Here is a 24,476-nt window from a genome sequence, read left to right as displayed (position 1 = left end):
GGGTCAGTTTTGCTCCCTGCTGGATCTGACCCAGGGGCACATGTGTTGGACCAAGCAGAGTTCATTTTGTAAGAGGCATTGGAGTCTACATGGAATTTAATTTTTCTTATAGCATTTTAACCTGCCTTTAAACAGCCGTTCAGGGTTGGTGCCTTGGTTGTAATGGAAGTAACTGCTGGGCTGCTGCTGAATATCGCCAGCAGGAACTGTGCAGGCTGCTGCACGGGGGCCGCCCCGGGAGCTCACGGTGGCGCCGGCCGCCGCTGCGGGGCCCTGTGGGGCAGCGCGGGAGCCTCCGGCGGGAGCGGCTGGGAACCGGGAGCCTCCAGCGGAAGGTCCCTATGGCCGGAGCATGAGGAGCTCCAGGGCCAGCTCTGATCCCTGCGAGGGGCTGGGGCCTTTCCCTTACGGGAGCTACCAGGCTGCCTACTCTCCCTCCCGTGAGAGGAGGGATCTGCCTGGTTTGATTCGGCCGTGCATTTTCAGGACGATTTGGAGCAGTAGCTAAAGGAGGTTTGGAGGYAGCGCCCTGCTCCGGAGTCGCCCTAGGCCTTTGGGCGCGTGGGGGGCGCGTGGGCGGCTGCTGGGCGCTGTGGGGCCGCTGGGCGCTGTGGGGCAGCGCGGGGCAGGCGGCCGGGCAGCCGCTGTCGCGGGGCCCTGCGAGCGCCCACGGGGCTGCGGGCAGCCCTGGGCCTCGGCGCAGGGCACGGGGATTGCAGCAAGTGTCTGTGTTCTGCCTTTTTCCGTATTTCTTTTTTCTTTTTTTAATTTGCAATGAAGCTCCTGCAGTGATGTTTCCTTTTTTTAGTGAGATGAAGCCTGGCGCATCCCCTGCGGGCAGGGATAGAGCCTGCTCCAGGTTAGTGCCTGCAGGGAGTGGCTTTGGAGAGTGCTCAGGAAGCTCCTCGTGGTCGTGGTGGGCACGTGCTTGTACATCCCGGTGTAAATACCCCTGTCCTGTGCTGCCGCTCCCGCTGGAGCTGCTCAAGGCCCTGGAGCAGGCGCGGTCCCTGGGGCAGCCCTGGCTCCAGCAGCCTGCTCTCCTGTCCGCCCCTGGCCGAAACCTGCCCCTGGTGAGGGCAGGGACCCTGGCAGCCCGGGCTGCCCCCGGCTCCGAGCGCCCTACCTGCAATTCCCTGCGCCGCCGCTCGCCCCTTGGTGCCGGTGCTGGTGCCCACGGCTCTGCCCGGGCTCTYTCTTCTCCTCTGCGTGGAAGTGGGAGGCAGTGTCTGATTCGGGGGCTGCTCTTTACTATGTTTTCCCCCTTGGTGTGAGGCTCCCCAGGGTTCACTTCCCCGGCTTGTTTTTAGGTGAGCGCCGGCCCCTTTCCCTGTGCGAGGGCAGAGCCCTCGCTCCCGCTGCAGCCCCTGGCACGTGGGCCGCTGCGCTGAGCCCAGCGCCGTCCCCGGCGCCCCAGACGGCTCCCGACCCGGGCTCGGTGCCGCCGCCAGAGCCGCCGTGTGGTGCAGCTGCCAGGGGGCATCCGGGTGCCGTGGGGCAGCGCGTGCTCCCTGTGGGAGGGCTGAGGACCAGATGGGCCCTTGTTTCCTCTTTCATATGCGGAGCCCTTGTGCAAAACTCCTGCCTTTTGCTTTTGTTGCTAGTGTCCCCTGCCTTCTTTTCTGTTGGTGTACATCAGGTGCGGGGCTAGGGTTTCCACAGTGGTATCAGTTCACATTCATGTTTATTTCCTTTTTAATCTGCACCAATCTTGTATTTCACAGTTTGCACTTTTTGTATTTCAATAAAAATCAAAACCTAATCCTAGATCCAGGTTCATCTGTGCACTGGCAGCCTCTGTGCCACATCTGCAAGAAACAGGCGGCCGTGCTGCCAACCAGAGCTGCTCAGAGAAAGGGAAGCGAGAAGAACAGCACCCATCGCTGAGGAATGTGGGGGGAGTCCTCGTTCGCAGGAGCCTCGGAGCGAAGCCGGGAGCGGGGTTAGGGTAAGAACGAAGGGCTGCCAGGTTGGCTCTTTGCTGCTCCACCACGGGCTCAGCAGGGCTCGGCTCTGGTTGCTCCTTCCACATCCGTGTCTGCCGCGGTGCCRGGGGCCAAGAGCTCGGCCTGTTTGCAGAGCTGTGCTGCCCGCCCCGCTTCCCTCCTTCAGCGAGGGGAAGGGACCCTGGGGTCCCCTAGGCTGGCTCAGCGAGCGAAGCTTTGGGCCCCGCAGCCGCCCCTCTCCGTGCCCAGGGCTGCGCTGGAGCAGGAGGCGTCCCCCCCGCTGCCGTCACGGGCATCTGCAGGGAGAGCCTTGGGCAGAGCCCACGCAGACTTCCCTCTGCAGGAGCCCTTCTACCCCCTCAGGACATTCCCCCTGGTTTTTCCAATGCAAATCGTGCTGGGTTTTTCTGCTTTCAACGCCTCTCTTTTTGAGGCAGTTTAATGTTTCAGCTGGCATAGGACATCCAGACAACTCCTGATTTTTTCCAGCTCACACGGTAGGTTCCATGGCAGGCCCAAGCTCTGCCTCTGGAGCCAGCTGGGCACCCATCCCATCCTTTTCTCGCTATCCTTTCCCCCAAGAGGTGCCTTTGTGCTGGGATCCTGCTGCCTATCCCTGGTTTCAAGTAGTGCTCCCTGGCTCGCTGGAAGCAGAGCCTGTTCCAGGCTGCTCTGGGAAACTCGCTGACGGAAAGGCCATTAGGGAAGAGCTGTTCTGGACCTGCAGAGGAGAAAGACCTGGAAGAGCAGAGCACTGCGGCAGGCTGTTGCTTACATAAAAGTTTTATTGGAAATTCTTTGAATACTTAAAGTACATTGGAGACTATTTCCAAAACAATGCAATTTAGGACCCTTCCCCTCCACCCAAAGCATCTGTAACTCAGCAGCAGCTACCTCCATGCTGTCCTTAGTGTGGAAAGTTGAGTGGCTGCTACACTCACAGTCCTCATAACACAACCTGTGGCAGACCACGGCAGCAGCTCCATCCCTCCTGAAGCAGAACACTAATGCAGTGATCGGAAATCTGTCAGCCTAGATAAAGACTCTAGGTGTTAAAGCTGAGGAGTATCCAGAAAACAGGCACACACCTCAGCCCTAGAGAAGTTCTTTATTGCTGTGCCCATCCAGCTCAGCCCTCACGGCTCCTATGGACAGATTTGTAGCCTTTGAAGCAGGAAGACAGAACTGCAACACTGACATTCTGTCTTGTGCCATGTGGGAGCTGCAGTGACAGTAGGAACTACAACAACTGAGCACGAMTGTGTGTCTCCAGCGGGGCTCCATGAGGCCAGCCCGCCCTCTACCAACCCCGCAGCTTTTCTYGGTACCAACAGGACAGCAGCAGCGCTGGCCAGGTGAGGCTCAACCCATCCCAGTCCTCCCCGTGAGCACCGTGTGAACCAGCACTTTCCTGGGTCTCTGCTGCTTGGCAGCTCAGGTCACAGCCKGTCCCCAGGCCCAAGCTGCCGCTCACGGGAAAGGTGAGAGCAGCTCYGGTGTAGAGAGCAGCTCCGGAGCCGAGAGGAAAGCCAGGGGATCCACCAGCTCCTGGTGTTCCTGGACCCTTCTCCTCTGCCCCTGTACGAGGAGGGGGCTCTGGCTGCTAGGATCAAGCATTTGTTAAATGCCACGTAACCAAAGCCCCCTTGCAAGCTGCTTGTCTACAAAGGCTTTCTGAACGCCCGTGCTTCTTTGCAAGGAGTAAGGACTACCTGGATACAACAGTGCCGAAAAGCTGGATTTGTTGACTGAGCTAGAAAGGGTCTGGTGGATATTGCTCCTTGAGAAAAGCTCTTGCTGGGTGTAGAGCACGCACAGCCTCCCACCAACCAGGCTGCAAGAGAGCAGGGAAGGCTCTGAGCATCCTGCTACAGCTGGGCCTTCACAGCAAGCTGTATCCTCATGTCAGTTCCTTGGGGTCTGAGCAGCACAGAGGGGTTCCCCCAGCCTACCATCGTTTGTGTTTAATCCTGATTAAATTCCTTTTAATCAGGAATTCAGCTYGTGGGAGAGGCCACGTTTCAGCAAGGAGGCGGCTCGTGACTCCACCGCCTAAGGAGGCTCAGGTGGTTCCTCGGCACAGAGGACGCACAACCCCTCCCAGGGGGAAGGGAAATAAAGTGTTTTCGGACTCTAAAGGGGTCTTGCAGTTGCTCCYGCTAGTTACAGGTGCGAGGAGGGGGGAGAAGCACAAAGAGACCAACCCTATCCAAGCTTCTTAGTGTCACTGTTTCCCTCCCTCCCTCACGTGAGTCGAAGATGCACAACAGCCAAGGTGACCCCAGGGCACCGCCAGCCGCCCCCATTGCTGATAGCCAGCTCATTACAAAAATAAACTATCAGGTAATCAAAAGCCAACGGATTAAAAAGTACCATAAGCCTCCCCGCCCAAAATGTGCTTCTGTGAAGAAGCTGCCTTCTGAATGGCTGAAGAAAAGAGAAGATTCATCCATGCCTCTCAGAACACAGCTTCTGGCTAAGTCCCTGCCACTCCACTCCACTGCTGTGTGCATTTCTTATACAGATGGGCCCTGGCTGAATGTTATGGAAACACAGTCCCCAAAACAGAGTATTATATTAGAGTAATCAAGTTTGTCTCAGAAAATAAATATCCTGGATTTTTTCTTTTTCCAGCAAAGGGAAACCATTCTCACTGGACAGGGTTCCATGGCACACTTGCTGTCTGCAGTGATCCAGGGCAGAACGACCCGCACTACTACATGAAAACAGAACATCTTTTAAATATAGGATTCTTTAAAAGCAATAAATATTTCTTGATTCTTAAGATCATCTATTAACCATAAAGCAGCAAAGTTTGCAAGGGTTAGAGGAAAGAATCTTGGACTAAGACTCCTAATTACATAACCCTAAAGAAATAGGATTCTGACTATTTACAGTTGCATTTCAAAAGCAGAGCCTATGAATTCAGCATCATCCCAGCTGCTACTCGCAGGACTGTCAACAATGTCAGCACTGGTGAACTCAGCATGGCAGTTTCCATACACTCAGGAAGGGGGGGAAACATGGAAAGCGCTCCCGGAGTTTCCCTCCTGCTTATCTGACAAACGTGGAGAAGGCCTCACAGAAAAAGACCACAGAGAGAGCCAGTTCCTCGCAAGCAAGAACCAAGGGGGACTCTGTGTGGCACCGGTCCCAGCGCCTCGCTGTGCGCCAGGCACTCGCGCTGAGGTGGGGACCAAACGCCCCACTCTGCAGGACGCACGTCCTAGGCTTGGAACTGCTGAMGCTGCTGAACTCACAGACCTGGAAACGAGCCAAGGCTTTCTATGCTCTAACAGGACTGAAGACTGTAGGGAAAACAGTCAGTTAGCAAGAAGCTCTGTCTGGAGCAATCAAACTGCAGGGCCTCGGYAGGAAGCGACCGGCAGCTTTTCACAAACCCCTCCACGCAGACAAGAGGCCGAAAGGAAAATGAGTTTTCTACGTTGCAGTTTGACTTCCTGTGTCCCCGTTAAATTCACAGACTCACACCTGAATGTGACAGGAAAAGCAGTCCAGATCTACACAGGGGGGTAGCTGAGGAAAACTGGCAGATGAGCTGCATCTCTGCTGAAGACAGCGATCAAACAGAGCTCATCGATGGAAGGAAATGGTTAAAGGAGACAAAAGGCAGAGTGGGGCTGAAAACAGAGATACTTGTTGCCATTATTCTCCAGGATGCCTTCAGGAAGAAGAACCGCTGCAGCAAAATGGGAAAACAGCTTCACTGCAAGGTCTCTACGAAGGCATCAAACTCTTTGACGTTTTTCTCGTGGACTGCAAGCTTCTCTGGTAAGGAGTCCTGGAAAGCAAACAAGGGCTCAGATCAGGACTCGCTCTGGCAGATAAAAGGATGCTTTAACGCACACCCTGAGGCTGAAATTCTCCTTCTGAGTCACGCTGTCCCTCTCGTTTCCCACACGGACACAAAAACAGGAGTCCTCTGGCAGCACCTGGCAAGTGCCCCGAGAAGGGCACTCTGCCCAGGGTTTGTTTGCTCCGCAGAAGCAGCGAGTGCATTGAGGCCTGGCCTCCCACAACTGCCTCCAGCAGCTGCAGCACCAAAACCTGCTGATGCTGCTGCCTTAACCAAGTCACAGCCCTGAGCCTTTGGTGCTCCTTTCTCCCTGAGAGCCCATGGCAAGGGCTGCAGGTCCAGGACTGCACTCCCCAGACGTGTGTGTGTGTTTGTGTGTGCACGGGTGTAAGCACCAGCTTCCCCCTGCAGCAAGCAGACTGCAGCTGCCCTCATCCTGATGCTGAATACACCGGCTTCAGGGGCTCGGGTGTGCCACAAACGGGGACCTTTGCCTGGGAGCCTATAAATGAGGGACCCCATTAGGCAGGGTTGCTCTTCTGAGAGATACTAGCTTGGCCGGGAGACTATAAAGAACATGTAATTTCCACAGACTGAAATCTCATAGTTGCATACCAAATCCTCTGCCATGGACTGAGCTCCAATGTCAATTGAGAGGCTGCTGAGTTGAGGTGGGTTCTGAAACTCACGGTAAAATGTCCCCAGGTCCATTGGAAGAATGTCATCTTTTGAAAATGCTGGTTTCTAGAATCAAAGATACTGCTGTTAATTTCTGTTCAGAGACTTGCCTTTCTTTTTGCTGTAGTCTCAGGTAAAGACCCCATCTGCTATCAGTAAACATCCTGGCATTACAGCTATTGCTGCAATAATTCAGATTAAATAACTGAAGCTTTGCCCTTATTAGCGCCTGCCTAGGCCTAGGTATCTGCTTGCCCGAGCCCAAGGAAGAGATTCCCTGGAATCTGTCTCCTTTAYGCAACAGAGAGAGCAGAGCAAGCACATGTGTTGGTAGGAACTGCAAGACTGTTTCATTTACAACTTTTGGTTCAGAATGTCACTGCCTGTGCAGTTTTGAGACTCAGTTTTGAGCTCAGTTTCAGGACAGTGAATCACAGGCCTTTAGAGCCAGGGAAAACTGCTGCCAAGAGAGCTGCACCTGGAGCCCACTGAGCTGCAGGTGCTGTGGGTGAGAGCACTGATGAGGCACTTACAAAGTCAATCATAACAAAGTCATCGTGGGTGTTCCCTGTGCTGCTGCCACTGGAGCCCTCTGAGTGTAAGCTGCCTTGTAGAGGAGATTCAGTTTCGGGGGAGTCGGGAGGATTCACCTGCTCGAGAAACCAAAAACTGTGAGTGCTCATCTTACCACGGAGCCTGTCTGCATGTGGTGGGAGCGGGGGCACGGAGGAGGCTGGGCAACAAGCACACATGACACCTGGGGCAGCAACTGCATTCTCTTGATTGCAGAGCCTGAGGCCCAACATAGGGAATTTCTTGAAATCAAACGAATGTAGACAATTAGCTCTTTCTTTAGAGARAAAAAAAGTGTGCATAAGATAAGAAACAGGGTGGCTGTTGCATGAGAGGCTGTGAGGGCACAGATTATACCTCTGAAAGGGGCTTACCATGGGGTCGTTATCTTCGAGCTCAACATTCTTGGGAGCAAACATGGCAAAAGGAATGTCTAAGTTGGCCATGGTTACCTGAGGAGATTTAGCAAACAGAATTTCATTAAGATGCTCTGCTTCCCCAGAAAAGAAAAAGATACTGGAAGTCTTTGTCAGGTCTCTCAAAAGTTGCCCAAGATCACATTGGCAGTTTGCAGGAGGCTGACAACCCCATTGAAAAGGCATAAAATAGAGAGACTGTACTTGACTGACCCAATACAGGTATGTGCCCAGTGGAGGTGGGATGGGTTATGTAGAGTATATGCAAAACAGGCATTAATAAACTGCTCCAGATTTCAACCRTCCCCCTTCATCCATCCAAAAATGCCTACAGGAAAGCTTAAAGCTGCCCTAGCTGAGCTTCTTCAGTGGTTACTTAGTGATGATGAACTGCCCTACTGCACATTCCCCCAAGGAATGGGCGTTTGCTCCCTTTTTCCCCAGTTCAAGAGCCCGTGGCAGACTGMTGGGGGGCTTGGGGAAGTCATGAATGTCTTCCATATGAAATATAAATAAGTGACTTCCAAATGAAGTCTTCCTTACCCAAACAGGGAGTCAGTGAGGCRGGGGAAATTCAATGGCTGTCACATATCAAAAGGATTTTATGACAAACATGCCTGTGACAAGACCTTGTAGGCAAATACTTCAGCAGGGATTTGTACTCTCATTCTCCTGGATTGCCCTGGCGCTGTGGCACTAGGTTTCCTCTGTGCAGAACCGATCGGAGAAGCCGGGTATTACGGTGCCCTCTGAGAAGATCTACTGCCATTACCTGGTTAATGGGCTTGTTGACAAAAGCTCCCACCTTCCGGACAAAGACKGTTTCCAGAAGGTCGTGGGGGGAGCCACACTTCCCTTCGCTGCTGTTGGATACTGTTTCTGTGTCCTCACTGAAGGAGTAAGAGAGACCAGCTAGTGACTCGCGGCACAAACAACACAGACAAGTCTCCTGCTTTGCAAGGTTAACTCAATGCACAGCTATTAGTTATTTCTGTGACTTGTTTTCTTTTCTTTCCTTCCAAAGATCTTCCTAACTCTATAAAACATAAAAATAGCTAGAGTGCTCTGTTAAGAGGACTACTTTTGCAAGATACCCAGGAAGGTACTAGYGCAACTAGAATGCTTTTTGGTCTCTCCGTAGCAAAATCTCTGCCTAAAAGATTTAATTCAGAATTATATGTGAAGACAGGAGATACTTAGCAAGAAATTAATGTGGTATTGTAAAAATGAAGGACTGAATTAGCAGAGAGGGAGGTGTTTTTAAAACAGTTTGAGGTGGCATTGTTTGCTTTTAATTAGCTTAGTGCTTGAAGATTATTTTAAAGGTAATACATGAACAGACCTGCAAAATCTGTGACTATTTTCTGTAACAATTTGCATTTTTGCTCTCTAAAATGGAGACAGTAGAAGATAGCATAGATGTTAAGGTGAGTGGAAGGTGGAAGGAGCTGCACTAGAAAGTGTGAACAGCTGCTAGCTGTTTTAAGGGGCTGAGGGGGAGAGGGCAACAGCTGTGCTACAAACAATAGCTTAAAAAGAAAACAAAGCTTCAGTTTTATATGATTATAAATGGATTAAGACAAGTGGCAGGCTATCTAGGACTGACCTACCTACTAGAAGGAGTAACTGCTGAGTAGTGGGCCCCATCCAGTGGGGTGCATATCCTTTCTTGGTCAGCTTGAGTGCCATGCGCTGGCTGGCTAGGAAGCGGGGGCACCCCCCCTTCTTTTCCTGGAGCAATCAACTGAGATGGAGAGAAAGAGCCAAGTTAGAGATGTCCGGATGGATTCAACGACACGGGACGGTGCAGAGCAGGCTCTGTTGTGCTGGGAGGAGGCTCTGCTCCTGGCATGCACCTGGCGCCGTGGAGCCCAGGGGTGGCAAGCAGAAGGTGCTCTCCACAGTGCAAGTGCCTTGGTGCTGCCTTCCTGCCCGCTGTGCTTCAGGCCCCACGTGCCCTGCAGGCCACTACAGCCGTTCCGAGGAGCAGCACAGGGGAAAATTGTATTCTCCTACCATCACTGTGTCAGCACAGCTCTGTTGTGGAAGCAGAGGGCAGAAAAACATTTCTGAGCTTATTTTTTCTTATGCCTGGATGCAACTATGCCAAAATGGACTGTCAGTGTATCCTTCATCCAGGCTAGAGTGCTGAGCTCGGACGGCTACGGTGACAGCAGCTCTGTAACAGAGCCAAGGCTTTGGAAAGGGTGATGCAAACAGGTGTAAGCAAACAGGTTTGGGACCTGTTCTTCTAGTGCAGTTTCTCCACGCTGCTCCTACCCTACCTGAGTAAAGCTAAGGATGCTCAGGAGCCAGTTCCCAGCTCCTCTGCAAGTGTAGCCTAGATTCTTTTCATTCCCAAGCAGAGAGGAAAGCAGTGCATGCCCTTGTTCCAGGCTCCCTCTCTGATGCACAGGTAACACACAGTGGTTGCAATACCAGCCATGCTTGTTGTTCTACCCTTTACAAGTACCTGGTGAGGGTGTGCAGCAGTCAAGCCACCAGCAAAGAGTACAGGATACCCCACGTCAGCCGATCCAACTGCCAGGGCAGCAGGCTGATAGGAAAGACGAGAGCTGGAAAGCTAAGAAAGAAGAGGGAGGGGGGAAAAACAAGAAGGGCAAAGGGAGAGGAGAGAGGAAAGGGAAGGGGAASGGCCAACACTCTGAATAATCATCAGGCACTGCAGAAGGAACAGGAGAAGCTGGAGGCAGAGCACAGTGTTTTGGGCTGGCAGAACAGATGCTAGATTTTTCATTACAAATCAATGGTGAAGATTATTGTTTTAAGAAGTTGCAGGGGACTAAGCTTTGGTCTTGATATGAGAACAAGACTGATTTCACACACATAGGAGGCTGTGCAAGGTATGAATGACATCTAACACAGGGAAATTCTACTTTACAGGACTGTTTCCACATACTGGAAAAAAAGCATGAATGCCATCACCAACTTATTAAGAGATAATATTTAAATTTTTTTTCAAAACAATTGCATTATTAGCAGTTTGAACTCTTTTCATTGTACATTCAAACAGCTGATCTTCAAATCTTGCCCAAACAGCTTCAGCAATAGATCATAGGGCCCTGGAGGTGCCCCAGTTAGAGCAACRGGCAGCTAGTCCGTGTGAAATGGCTTTAGGTATGAAGCGCTGGAAGCTGTGAAACACAGGACRGGCTCCTTGTGTGCCTTAGGTAGAAAGCTGGTTGGTAGGGCTCCTTCTGCTTTGGCCTCCTCATCTTCAGTTGTTCAGAGCTCTGCAGGTGGCACCCCAGCAATGGCAGTATCATTTACAGTGCTCTGCAYGGCCGTTTACAGGGGCCTCACCTGCACCTGAGGCCACTTCAGCTGAATGGAGCAAACTCCCCTTGGAGAAGGGCAAGACTGAAGTTGTTATATGCTGTGTTCCTGAGGGTATCTGGCCATTTTGATGTTTTTTGCAGGCATTAATACTGCTTTAGAGATTACTTTAAACCTATCCTCCTGTAAAAATTAATTTAAAAACTCTATAGAGACTGTACCTCACTGAAATGGTCTAGTGTTATCTCTGCAAAGCATCTTCAGCCCATACAGTCACACTTATCTATTCTTTGATGTCTTTATCTCAAGTCTTGTCTCGCAGTCATTGTTAGCGTTAGAAATGTAAAATCTCTAAGTTCAAACTGCTCCATTCTCCACCTGCCTTTGAAAGCCCTCCCACTAGTTTGTAGCAGCAAAGCGTTCCTACTTTATGAAGTGCTTCTCTGTCCTCTGCTTTGAGAGGCTCACACAAGCACGAGAAACGTGACTTCAGACAAACATGTGAGATGCAAACAAAGAACAGTGAATCAGGGCCTCATAGGTGTTACTTGCAACCATAAAGACAGATGTCAGATTTTTATTTTCTTCAAATTAACAGCATCTCTGTTGCAGCCTAGGAAAAGGTCTAAGTGACTGAAGAGATTCTAGGGCAGATTCTGCTATGCGAAAACACTCAGCAATGTGCCCTTTTACTTGCGTCCTTGACCGAGAGTTAATGCTTGCAGCAGCTGATGGTCGTTCAAATGTGTTTTTCCTATCTTGAGACACCTCCACTTGCAGAAGCACTTAAGCATGCAGCTCGCACTGAAATCCCTACAAGAGACAACTGGGCTTTGCTACACTTGGGCCCTACRGAAAGCAGGTGACATTCACTGACGTTAGTGGGATTGTCAGTGTCAGTGGGACTGAAGTTCATGCAGCCTTTTATGTAATTGCTGTTTAAAGGCTGTTAAGGTAGTATAAAAAAAAAAAATCACTATGCCCTTGCACTCGTTTTGGCTGTCCCCTCTTCTCCCTCCACCTGGCACACGGGATACAGACCTCCTTTGCCAAGGGCAGGCTGTATTTCTAGGCACCTGCAGTGTTGGAGCTGTAGGCTGGGCTCATTTCAGCAACGGGGAACGCTGAGCTCCTCCTCAAACACCGACCAGCCTGACACAGTCTGGGGCATTCTTYTAACTGGAAGAGTCTTTTAAAAGCTTGCTGAAAACAACTCCCTCCTCATATCCCCACTAAATGTTATAGGCTGCTTCCTGCGGGATTGATTGCTGTTCAGCTCCAAGACTGCAGATGTGTTTTATATTTGGAGAGCAGGGCCTTTGCAAACTAGACCCAATGATGTCCCTGTCCCCTCTGGGATACATCAGTCTCTTTGATGCGTAACAAACATTCTGCAGTGTCAAATTTGTGCTTTYCTGTATTTGTTCTGACATGCCAGTGTTATCTGGGCAGGAATAACATTTTCTATTGTCAACTCACTTGATGTGAAAAGGCCAGTCCCATCACTGGGACCTTCAAGGTGTCCGTCACCACAGGAGGAGGGGTCTGAAAATGTGCCTTTGTGACAGTAAAAACACACTGTGCACAGACACAGACACACAGAGGAAACAAGATAGCGAGAGAGAGAGACAGAGAGAGAGAAAGAGAGAGAGAAAAGGACTTCAGAGAAACTATAAAGAGTTGGATGAACTGAATGCTAGTGAAGAGGATTCAGCTGTCGCAGCCAAGAAACACAATTCTGTGTATAGCTGACTGCTTTCCAGTCTCAGGGAACCRTTCAACATGGCTAATATTCCAGACTCCAGGGAACTCTATCAGAAAAGTAACTGTCAGAAGCCCTGTTCCTCAGCTAATTAGAACTGTTAGCAGCCAATAGGCAAGGAGAAGACTGAGTAGTTGCCAAAAAACATGAACACTAATCTTATTTGGAAATGTATGAGTGGGAAATATTTCAATAATCTACATTCATGCACTCAATATCCATCCTTCTAAGAAAACAGCAAGGATCATATTTTGACATGTCTGTACTGTGCACTCAGACTAAAAGAGGGCCCAGGAGAAGGGACAGCTCAAATATACTGATATAGGGAGATGGCTCCTGCACCAGGATACTCCACAATTACCCTCTTTTCTTGCAGAGGCTGTTAGTGAAGAAATGGCATCCCAATCCCAGGCYGGCCCCTAATTTCTTCCTACTTGTTTTCCTACCAGTGCAGTTTTACGGATGTTTATTTGAGGGTGTGGTACCATCTGCACTCAGATATTTCCCCTGAATTTTAGGGTATTCTCCAACATGCATAACAGACATGCTAGGCAGGTCCCCAGGGAGAAGTAACACCTACTTGCTTGCACCATGCAGGCTGGGCCTCATTTCTGTGGGGAAGGCAGGTAGAGCTGTGCATAATCTGCATAGGAGTTGTCTATACCACACAGCTGCTCATATTTTCCTAAGCACCAAGTTTCATACAAAAAGCTGGAGGAAGAGAAACTAAAGTAGCCTCTTTTGTTTTCTTTTTCTTCCCTTATAATTTATTCTGGAGCCCTTGCCAGGAAAGTCTCACCATTCTAATGGTGGTTACAACGGGCAGTTGCTCATACATAAGCACGCAGTGTATGCYAGCTATGAACTACAGAAGGCAGGCTTGTGCTTGATGGGCATCCTAAAGGCTCTCCTGGTTTTATGAAGCTTTGGCCTCACTGAGAGGGAAAGCTTTATGTTCCCTGGGAAAGYGCCACTTTTGATGTATCTACAAACACTATTACTGCTAAGTAACACTGGCATGAACAAGCCAGTGGGTATTTCTTAGTGAACTCTATTACATTTCACCTGCTTGGTGAAAATRCAGCTCAGCCAAAAGCCCATCTCCTGAGTTGCATACCCAGGAACAATAAAAGCTTTATTCCATTAGACTTATTATGAGTGCCAGCCGCTCAGTTTAATGATGCCAGCTGCCCTGTTACSTAAACCCAGTCAGCACAACGGCACTTCCTAAGAGGTGCTCGATCCCAGCTCACCCATTCAGCAGAATACATTCTGCTAAACCCTCACACTCATTCCTCTGAAACTATAGGAAGACTCATAGCAAATTCTTTCAGATGGGAACAACATTCCAATTCTACTTCATTCTGTGCTTCACACTCACAGTAAAACAGATTTATGGGGCCTTTAGATTGCTCTATTGAACTTTAAAGAYAATCTGCTTGGCTGGATAAAAAGGCAGAACGCTCTTGCATGTTTAAAGCTATAGGAAAACTGCCAAAGTAGCCAAGTCTGCAAAATACAGAATTGCAGAGTCAGATGTATAACAAGAGAGACAGAAGAACTGGAGTTTCCATTTTTCAGAATTCAGATGGGATCCATTTATGGTTTCTTTTAAAATTAAAACTTAAAATAATGGAAATTTGCACAAATAGGTGGGAACAGATAATTCTGCTTAAAGTTCAACCTAGTTCAATACTACAATCTAGTTTGCTTGCCATTAGTTATTCTGGCTGCCCCTACTACTTTTGGATGGTCCTGCAAATGAGATTGTCTTTTTCCTATTTTTTATTATTCTGCAATCCAGAAGACATGACTGTGCCATAAGCCTTTTCCTGATATATGCATGTTTCTTTCCCAGTTTCAGTCTGTTTCCTCTGTAATAAGGCTGACTGGCATCAGTGTATTAAATCTGTCTCTTGCAGTGATCAGTATGTTTATGTATCAGTATGCTGCTCTACTCYTTAGGCTCATCTCAGCGCAGTTAAAGGACTTGGTTCTTTTAATCTTAATAACTCAGTATTTCTAGCCCTTTAGCTCTAGGACTAGGTTTCACTTAGTGTTACAATAGAAATAATAAACTGACATATTAAATTTTAATTTTTCAAATCTCTCTAGCAGCAGGAGGCTGCATCCTTGTAGTTGATGCAGGAGCAGGTACACGAGGCTAATCATGATGGGCCTATCTGGGAGAAAGAGCCTGTTTCCTCCTACCTGAGATGGAGGAGAGGTGGAGAAAGATGTCGTACAAACTTCTTGGGAATCTTCCACCGAGGGGTACACTGCACCATTGTCCTCCCCAGCTCTAAAGCAGCAGCAAGAGAAAAAAAAAAAAATTAAAAAGTATTAATTGAAAATATACCGCAGAAAAATAATTAAAAAAAAAAAAATAGTAAAACCTAGTGGGACAAACACTGCAGGGAGATTGAGGGTATCGGAGTRGAGTTGAAAGGAGAATTATGAAGGTCTCTAATAATCTTTGTTGCAGAACTAAGGATAACAGAATAAAGAAATTTTAGTTTTCCCCAAGATTATTTACCCCAGAAAGTTGTCTTCCCACCTCCAAAAGGGGGCAATTTTTTTAAATTAAAGAAGTTTTTTGCCTCATCAGCCAATTGTATAGGCTTTGGTACTGAGAGAACCATTGTCAAACAGTGCTACTGGTCCCAGTTTGACTGCCCTCATGAATTGTAGAAAGGGCAAACTCCTTATTTTTAAAGGCAAATTTCAACTCTGTAATTTATCCCCCTCGGAAATCTCTGGGGATGTGTGCCTCTGGACATCCAGTTTTACAGGAAGATAACTGTTACCCTTTTAAGTTTCCAAAGGTAGAAGAAGTTCAGCCTCTTTTGTGGCAGAGTGATTCTATAAGGAATTTGGGAATTTAATGCTTGCTACACACAGCCTTCTAGGCCTGAGGGGAAACGTGTTGCCTTTCCTCATGTGTTCAGCCTGCCTGAGCCTGATCCTCCACTCTCTCTTCCCATGCAGTCAGCAGGGATGGAGAAGGCTCTGTATTTGGGCATAACGATGCCTTCACCATAGCCCATGACTGCGCTCAGCATTTCCTCACCTGTAATTGCAGGGATGCATGGGCGAAGAGCTGGGATAGGGACGGTCCACAAAGTGATCAATGATAATGCCCATGATAGGAGGGGTCCTCTCAAACTGCCTGCAATGCAACAAGCAAGTGCTGTTATTGATATTCCTTTCTCCTGCATCCCAACTCATGGTGCCCTTGCAGAAAGCCCTAGTACCTGTTAATGGGACCAGAGCCTCTTTACAAGTCAACTCTGCAACTCCAGCAAGCACCAGCAGTTCAGAGTCCTAGAGTCTGGCTCAAGGCTACCCAAATACTCCCCTTGCTGCAGCACTTAAGCATGACAGAGTATTCTCCATGAAGGAACATCTCAGCAGGACAGGATAAGAAGGGAAAGATTTAGAGACTCCTAATACGAGGGGTTTAGTAACACATTATGGTAAAACACTTTCTGGCATGATCATATTTTCTTACCTGGTTGACATGAAGGCAAGGTTGATTCTGTAGGCACAAGACAAAGTGATGGTGCCCACTGGAGTACCCACTGTCCCAACACGGACTGTCTGGAAGCCTATACAATTAAAGATAATTATCAGACTCAACAGTTATGCAGAACTTGATTATTTATATTCTGTACTATGCTATTCTGGGGTTATATCATCTTATTTTTGTTTGCATTATTCTTTGCAATCTGAACTCCAAACACATACACAGAACCTTTAACAAAAGAGCGGCACTAGGCTGCCTTGTTGTTAGGCCTTGTCTATAAGATTCCTGATGTGAATTTCCTATCCTAGCCTCACACCTTGCTCTGAGGTGCTTATCAGTCCCTAGTAGCTCTCCTTTACTGCTGCCCCTTATGAATATTCTTCCATCTTTATTTCTTTTCTGGATTGCTAGMGTCAAAAAGGCAGTCACCCTAGATCTTGTAGAGTACGTTACATCTGTCACCTTATGACTTGCCCCTTTGCAGAAAACATTCACATTTCAAAAGTATGTGTAAACATCAGGCTTAATTTTCCTTGCAGTTCTTAAGCTTGGTAACAAGTGTCCTTCAAGTATGGAAGAGAATTCTGTTCTGTTTGTGTGTATTGTCTRGCCATACCTTCTCCCAAGCCACTCAGCTGCACTTCTCCAAAATATATCCTGCAGGAAGAAGAACAAAAAAAAAATTATTAGGTCTAATGGGGCATAATGTTACATCTTCCCTATTTAATTTTGCAATAATGAAAGGGCTGGAGTCACAATTCATTTCTAGAAAAAACGTAAGTAGTAGCCAGAAAGATCTTCTCAAAAAGCAYTCATGATTTGCATTTGCTACTTGCATTCATTACAGCTCATCCTTTTCACCATGTTTACGGTTGCACTGTGCCTGTCTACAGCCCCTGCTACTTTAACTTCAAATGTGGAATTTTCTATTTTGCTTTACCTGTACAGTATTACATATTCATGGCCTTGTTTCCTTGAGAGTCTGTAGGCTGGAGTTACCCTGGTTATAGCAAGTAAAGATTTCAGCAGCAGAGACAGCCTGTTGTATACAGTGTATGAAACTTTGATTTCTTTGTCGCACCTGCAGAATACAGGAAAAAAAGTCAGTCTTCTGTTTAATTACGAATGATTTTTTTAATCATTCAATTGTTGAAACAAAAAAAAGTTCATAATTGAAAACATCTGTAGTTGACCACCCAGATAAGAGTTCTACTTCAGCCTAGTCACTTCCTGTAGAATTAATTGCTGAAACAGCCTTGTTTATAGAATTAAAACCACTTGTAGTTATTGAGTATATGTATATAACTCTTGTATGTGTGGAGGTCATCTAATTGCAATGGAAGAACGAAGAAAGAAGAAAGAATTACATTTCTGGTTTCCTCTCTTGACAGTGATATTAAATGACTGAGCAGTGCACAAAATAGAGGGAATTTTCCTCTGAAGGGTCACAGGCAGCATAGCTGTGGTGTGCTCATTCCACAACATTGCTTGAGCAAGTTTCCCCATTTCATCAACCAAAGTGCCTCCAAACGAACATAAACAACAACAAAAAAAAAGATTAGAGAAACGCACTTACTTCTCATTCATTTCTAGACACCAGATTTCCAGCTCCATGGAATCTCCCTGGATCACAGAAAAGATGGTGAACAAAGGCTCATTTCAGAACACTAATCTCTTCACACAGCAATAATGGCCAGCAACAGCCAAATCTTGTTCTTTCTCTCTCTCAAAAAAGACCGTTTTCTGGCTACCACTTTCTTGTCATCTTGACAGTAAACAAAGGTTCACTGGAGGCTTCACTGAAGAATTTGTTCACCCAAGGACAAACCTTTCTCAGAAGGGCTAAACTYTTCATGGGCTAAGCAGCTGTGTTTTGCTGCTGTCTCCCTTGTGTATTTGCACTATGCATTGCTAAAAAATATTTTTCATCAACATCCTAGCTAACTTCATGATTGCAGATGTTTTTATGTTATCTTGGGTTAAAATACAGAAGCTTTCGTAGGTGATTTTATGTGCAAGATAAAAAAAAATAGGAACTAGTTTTGATTTGGTTCTCACCTCTGAGGTTTTGAGAGAGATCTCCACACACATCGACCGTCCAACAGCAGGTAGCTGTCCTGCCAAGGCTTTCTTTGCTTCATGAGTAACCTCGGGTATGTCTTTGATTGCCAAATTGAACTGCAGAATGAATGAGATTTTTATTATTATTATTATTTCTTTGAACAAGGTTCAATGTAGACAGATTAATACACTAGTATATAGCATACTAGGTCAATGTCCATTAGAATATCCATTAGAATAATTATGAAACATAGAAATTCACTTAAACTTTTCACATTTGCAGACAGCATTTCATTGGCTGCTACATCAAATGTTTTTCATGAGCCTGCTGTACAAATTCATCTTCTTTTTTTCCACCCACTTGAATCACCTACGGAATATCTTTAGTCTCTTCAATCTTAATGGAGTCCTTCAGTCCGTTACTTACAGAATCCTGCAAATTTCTGACAAACAAAACCAAACAAGAACTCAAGACTGCACTCCCAGCAGATCTTGGGAGGGTGCTGTATTGGGCAGGTATGAGCTGCGGAGAGGTATCATTTACCTCTCCTCTAATTAGGCCTTAGAGAGCCCAGAGGGACATGTTCCACGTCAACAAGGAAAGAAAAGAACACCAGACAAACAGTCAACATAAAGGAATATGGTTGGTATGTAGTCTGCACAAGAACTGCGTGTGTGCTCAACGCTAAAAACCACAGTTAGAGAGCTGCTTCACAAGTGAGGACTTTACCCAGTCAGAGCCTGTTGGGGACGAGGAGGATCGGGTACAGATTTTCTCTCCAAGTCGGGCCTGGACAATTACTTGTACCGTCTGGAAGAGAAAGGAAAAGAGGCACAGTGATTTCCTGAGCTCAGCAGGGCCCTCTATTCCACATTGGGCTAGAGAGATTCCAGGTTAAAAGAAAAGAAAACAAAAAAGGATTGACCAAAAAGTAGAAGTGGAGTTTGATAAACTAATCTTCATATATAATCCTCTTGAATTATTATGTAAAATAGGTTAACATATTTCAGACAAAGTGATTTTAAGGTGATCTTTTTTTGTAATAATATGAAGGAACTAAATAAATTTCATGATCAGGAGATGCACTGTCTTCAGTAGTACTGAAACATGATTTATGTATATGACTATATATTACATATAGTAATGACTATATATTGGATATATATATCCAATGACTATATATTACATATAGTTATATATATACAGATGACACACAGTCAAGCGTGTCATCTGTTTGATGTCAGAGCATCTACTTGTCTCTAGTAAGGCCAAGTAGTAAAAATCTATGTGCTAAGTAAAACCAAACATTTTTTATATTGTTATACATTACAACTCAAAATAACAGATACTATTTCTTTYGGATTCAATAGAAAAATCTAGATGCATTGAAAATAAAGGTTTGAAACCAGCAGGAGATACTATCTAATTGCTGAGTGCAGTTAAATGTATTGATAGGAGCTCAGAGCTGCCAGAAGTATAACCAGCTTGTAAGTGGTGTGATAGCAAAATATTTTTTGGGGAAGGAAGATGTACTGAATGTAGAGAAAAGACATTTTTCTATTTCCTCTTAGGAATTTCCTTTCTAAATTTTTATTCAGCTTTTCATGTTTTGCAAGCAAAAACTTCTCTTACAATGCGCTATGTACCAGGAGTGAGACTTTTCCCTAAACACACAAAAGAAGGGAGATTTGCCCACCAAGAGGAAGAGTTACCTTGAGAGCAAAAAATTTGATGAACTTGTCCAGGTCCTTCCTGTCCTGGGAGCTGAGATCAGTGTCCATTGCATATGGCAATCTGAAATACAGTACACGCCTGCRAATGAAGTCTTCTTTCAGTTTTCTCTTTGGACTTTAAGATTTCAAAATATTTTGCCATTAGAGGTTAACTCAAGAGAAACAAAATGTCTAACAGGCTAAGAGCTCAGTGAGAGGTGTTAAACTCACACTAATAATGATATATCTTGCCAGTGCAAAAGGTACCCGAAGAAAATGAAAGGAAGCTCACAGGTAAAACTGGCTCTAAGTTCTCCAATTTTTCTAGCTTAATGAGAATTAAAAAAAAAAAGGGGGGGGGGGGGCAAAAAAAGTTACCTGAATACACTGGGTTAGATATCAAATTACGCATCAGAGACAGTCTCAGCTTCAAAAAGAATACCTCTTCAGTGATCAGTACTGGTCAAAACCAAATCAAATTCACTTCTTGGGTCTAAAATCCTAAAACCAGTATTCCAGTAGCATTCCAGCAGATACTGAAATCTATACAACAAACCATTGCTGGAATGACCTATTTTTGCTTATTTTTTTCAAAGAAATATGTATTTGCAGTAYACCTGTATTTGTGTCCTTCATTAGGCTCCAAATTTAACACAACCAACTGTAAAGACGCATTTTACCACAGCAGAGATGAAGATTCTACTTTTGCTTCTCTTGAAAGCTTTTGATGACGGATACTTAGCTCCTACAGTCACACTGGCTTGTTTTTCAAAGTACTATTTATGTTTTAGCAACACCATGAATTTGGTACACGAAGCCACAGTGTGTGCCAGGGTACTAATCAGTTCTCTGCCGCCAGCRCAGGGCATGTCCTTGGATACATGAGAATTTCTGTGTCTCATTTTCTCACTTGCACGTTAGCAATCACGGAGACCAGGGGGAGGACTGCCTTGACCAGCAGCACTAGTTGGGCTTTTTCCTCACGAGCCTTCCAAGCACGAGCTCGTTCCTAGCCGGCACTGCTGTTTTCGTTCTGAGAGCATCCTGAAGGCCTCAGGGCCCGCTGCTCCTGAGGCCAGGCAGTTCCACAGGAACTTAAGAAAACATTTCTTAACAGTGAGGGTGACAGAGCCCTGGAACTGGCTGCCCAGAGAGGCTGTGGAGGCTCCTTCTTTGGAGATGTTTAAAACTCGCTTGGATGCAGCCCTGGCCATGTGCTCTGGGTGACCCTGCGTGTGCCCCTGGTTGGAGGAGATGACCTCTGGAGGTCCCTTCCAACCTCTGTGGGTCTATGATTCTCTGACTGCACGTGTTGGGTAACCGCGCTCGCTCTGCAGCCCTGTGCAAAGCGGCAACAGGCAGCAGGCTGAGAAGGACCCAGCGCTCTCTTCATACAAATGAAAGCTTCAGAGGACAAGGGGGCCAATAATCCTGTTAGGAAACAGTATGATCTTTACTGACTACCTCCAGCACTTATATTTAAAATGTGCCACTGAATAGCAGTAAATACTTATTTTAAGTAATGCTTCAGGAGATACATCTAAGAGATGCTGTTACCATTCGAGTACTGCAATTTACAAAGCACTTTATAGAGAAGAGTGACCATTTCTGAATGACTCCATAAAAAAGGTTCATATGCCTAATCTTGTTAAAGATCCCAGGATATTCCTACAGCATCTCCAAGAGCAGCACAGTTCTCATTACGGATTTCACTTTAAATTGAAAGCTAATAAAGCAATTCAGCTTGAGATACATTACCAAATTGTCCTTTGGATAGTTTAACCTCATCACCAGAAGTATTATGCTTTCTTTCTCCCCTTTATATCTCAACTAGWGAGAGATTATAACAAGTTTTAACACAGAGAGATTGCAGAGGAAGTCAGCACTTAAGAGCACTAGATATTTGACTGATGCACTACTCATATAGAAAAAGTAAGCTTTTAGAACACAGGCTTCCCATTACTGCCAGAGCGTAACAAAAATAGGTCAGAAGGAATCATTATTCTTCTGCTTAGGCAAAGCATTGTAGAGGTTGAGAGGACTCAAGACATGCAACAAAACCATGCTGATATGGGCAATAAAATACAGCATTAAAAAAAAAAAGTGCAATTTATGCAGGAGAGTGCCTCTCACAAAGAGGGGGCTACCTAATTCCTTACTGAGTAACTACCATAAGGCAATAACCTTTGGTCTAGGTGAGAAACCCACAGATGACTGAGTTCCCCTCAACCAAGTAATCCTTTGGAAAAAGCAGATAACACACAAGCAGTTCACAAGTGAAAACATCTATCTTAGACACAAGGCTTCTTGCTTTGTCCCTCACTTCTTGCAACATCCATTTTCATACTATTTGCCTTAATTCATAKGAATTTGTCATTTTTTTTCCTCTAAATGGAAAAATCAGAGATSAATGTTCAAAGGTGAAACGTCACGTGCTGTTTCTCGGTTAAAGCCTTATTCTTTCTTAAAGCCTCTGAGGCAGAGATGAATACCAGGCCTACGCAATACCTTGGCATCTGAACAACGTGCTGTTAGTATTTGAATTCTCCTTCTCAGCGGGGAAGGGCTCATCAGCAACTCCACAAAGCTGATGGCAACTTGTCTGCATGATGCAAGAAGCTGCAAGAGCTCCCTCCCCTTCACACATTGGCACAGAGCACAGGCAGGAGGAGAAGCTGCTGCCACCAGCGAGCCAAGCTCCTGCCTGAGCAGCAGCAGCCCTGGAGCACACAGACACCTGTAGCCTGGCCACATGCACACAGTATCATTGGTGGGCACTTACAGAACATGTTATAGAACATGTCACCTACGGACGGACATAAAGCAGGTACAYGTGTTGGACACTCATAAATGGGAAAGGAGGGAAGCACCTGATGTGTACCTGCGTTATTACTGTGGCAGGGAAGGTGCACACAGGCCCCTTCCATTACCTCTCTCCTCTGAGATTTCACTTTGAGCGACGGCTGCTACAACAAAAATTCATTATGGCTTCCCTTAGAAGAGAGAATTATTAGTGCAATATAATTATTCAGGSTTTCTATCGAGGAGTGACAGTAAGAAGGCCATGGGAAAGAAATAAAAAGTGCTGTCATTGTTGAGAGGACTATAGAGACCTCTTTTTCCACTGGAAAAGCCTCCCAAACCGGATTCCCTGTTTTTACCATTCTTTCTAAACTCTTTCTAAATACACGAACCAAATCCACACTGGGTATGTCGTGCGTGAAGTTCCAAATAATCCTTGTTGAATCACTCCAGGAAACAAGCACATGAAAGTTTCTCAAGCTCTTAGCAGGGTGCCTCTGATAAACAGCCAGTGAAGCTTTCCTAGAACATCCCCATCAGTCACCAAGGACTTTCAGTGCAGAAAGGTATTTAGAGCCCATTAATAAGCAACTATAAAAAGATCTGCATGAAGACACTCATCTGTTCCAAGGCTAACCTGTAAGTTAAAGTGCAGTATCCTACAATTACTTAGTTTCCATTTCACCTTCTTAGTAGGTTAGTCAGAAACCTGGGGAGAGAGAAAGAGATGGGTGGGAGCTGCTCTAAAATTTAAGAYCTGCTACTTTTACTCTCTAAAGTTGATGATTAAAAAAAAAATAACAAAATAGATTCAAGAGGTAAAATGGTTCCACATTACATAAATATTCTGACCAAATCAAATGCTATCTAGTTCACCAAAGAGGTACTTTTCCTGCTGATCCAGAAAGATTTACTTCTTAACTCAGAAATTGCTTGCCAGCTTAGGAAATACCTTACTAAAGCCTGCACTGCCAGCTCTCCACTGGCTTGGAAAAAAAATTGAGCAATTCCTGTTGACCTGCAGTTACTTCTGTACTTCCCCCAAGGTCTAAAAATGGTATCAGTTCAAAAGTCCATTCTCTCATTTTGTTTGTCTGACCAAAGTAACAGAATCTGCTTCTACCGACTCCATGCTACGACCACTAATATAATCACTAAGTCTCACCTTCTGGAAAAATACATGTAAAGAATACTTGAGATTATGTAGATACCATTCAAACAAAATAAGTGATCCTGTAAGATCCCCTTGCTCATAAGAACAAAGATCACTGGCTGACCTGGAGACTTGCTTCTTCCTGTAAGAAGGAGGTTTCACCAGCTCTGGCCACTCCTGCAATAATCTGGTGATGCTCTAGACCACATTTGCGTGGTCAACTAGTTTTCATCTAAGGCAGCAATTTGCAATGTTTTTCCCACTCGCAGTGCACCTAGTCACACTGCTTTTGCACTTGGTAAGTAGCCTGTCCACAGACTCAGCTCAAAGCATCCCTTCTCCACCAGGATGCCAATACGGACAAGCTGCTGCTCCCGTTCAATCAACAGGAAGTTTTCTTGCTGAGGCCACAGCTCCAAAAGGGAGGAAGAATGTGATTTTTAGTGTATTTCTTTATCTYTCCTTTCTGTTTGCCAACAGAAAGCAAACTCAGGTGCCACAGGAGAGCTAAATACAACAAAACACGCGGTGTCGGGTTTTAAACGCTACTGACAGGCGCGGCGGTGTTTCCCGTTTAAAAGGCAGCATTCCGGGGGCAGCGCGAGCAGCCCGGCCTGCCGCGACCCCGGCCCTGCCGCGGATGCCGCCAGCCCTGGGCCGGGCCGCGCTCACACCGCCACGGAGGCGCCAGCGGCGGCTCCTCCACACAGCCCCGGTCTCCAGAGGCCCAGG

The 24,476-nt window shown here is 46.4% G+C and overlaps 1 protein-coding gene across 6 annotated transcripts; it reads right to left on the bottom strand.

Moving 5' to 3' along the window:
* Nucleotides 1–3,040: 3,040 nt before the first annotated feature.
* Nucleotides 3,041–19,911, bottom strand: ATG13 (autophagy related 13). 6 transcript variants are annotated; one of them, XM_026035082.1, is made up of 17 exons: nt 19,790–19,911; nt 18,807–18,887; nt 18,074–18,193; nt 17,592–17,638; nt 16,956–17,096; nt 16,632–16,672; nt 16,001–16,097; nt 15,560–15,658; nt 14,701–14,791; nt 12,207–12,305; nt 9,904–10,014; nt 9,041–9,174; nt 8,203–8,320; nt 7,389–7,466; nt 6,975–7,094; nt 6,379–6,507; nt 3,041–5,748 (listed from the first exon to the last, which is right to left on the bottom strand). In XM_026035082.1, exons 1-17 carry the CDS (start codon nt 19,856–19,858, stop codon nt 5,671–5,673), a joined length of 1,653 nt encoding a protein of 550 aa, XP_025890867.1. In that variant the 5' UTR covers nt 19,859–19,911; the 3' UTR covers nt 3,041–5,670. The 6 variants fall into 6 exon arrangements, with proteins under 6 accessions (XP_025890867.1, XP_025890868.1, XP_025890862.1 ...); XM_026035083.1 differs by having other exon boundaries at nt 6,975–7,091; nt 19,790–19,910; XM_026035077.1 differs by lacking the exon at nt 12,207–12,305 and having other exon boundaries at nt 19,790–19,902.
* Between the last annotated feature and the right edge of the window lie 4,565 nt (nt 19,912–24,476).

This window comes from Nothoprocta perdicaria, unplaced genomic scaffold (genome assembly GCF_003342845.1).
Source record: "Nothoprocta perdicaria isolate Ctin4 unplaced genomic scaffold, notPer1 scaffold_156, whole genome shotgun sequence".
In the NCBI taxonomy this organism is placed as follows: Eukaryota; Metazoa; Chordata; class Aves; order Tinamiformes; family Tinamidae; genus Nothoprocta; species Nothoprocta perdicaria.
Note: the sequence above shows the minus strand (reverse complement) of the source record. Positions and strands in the feature narration are given on the sequence as shown.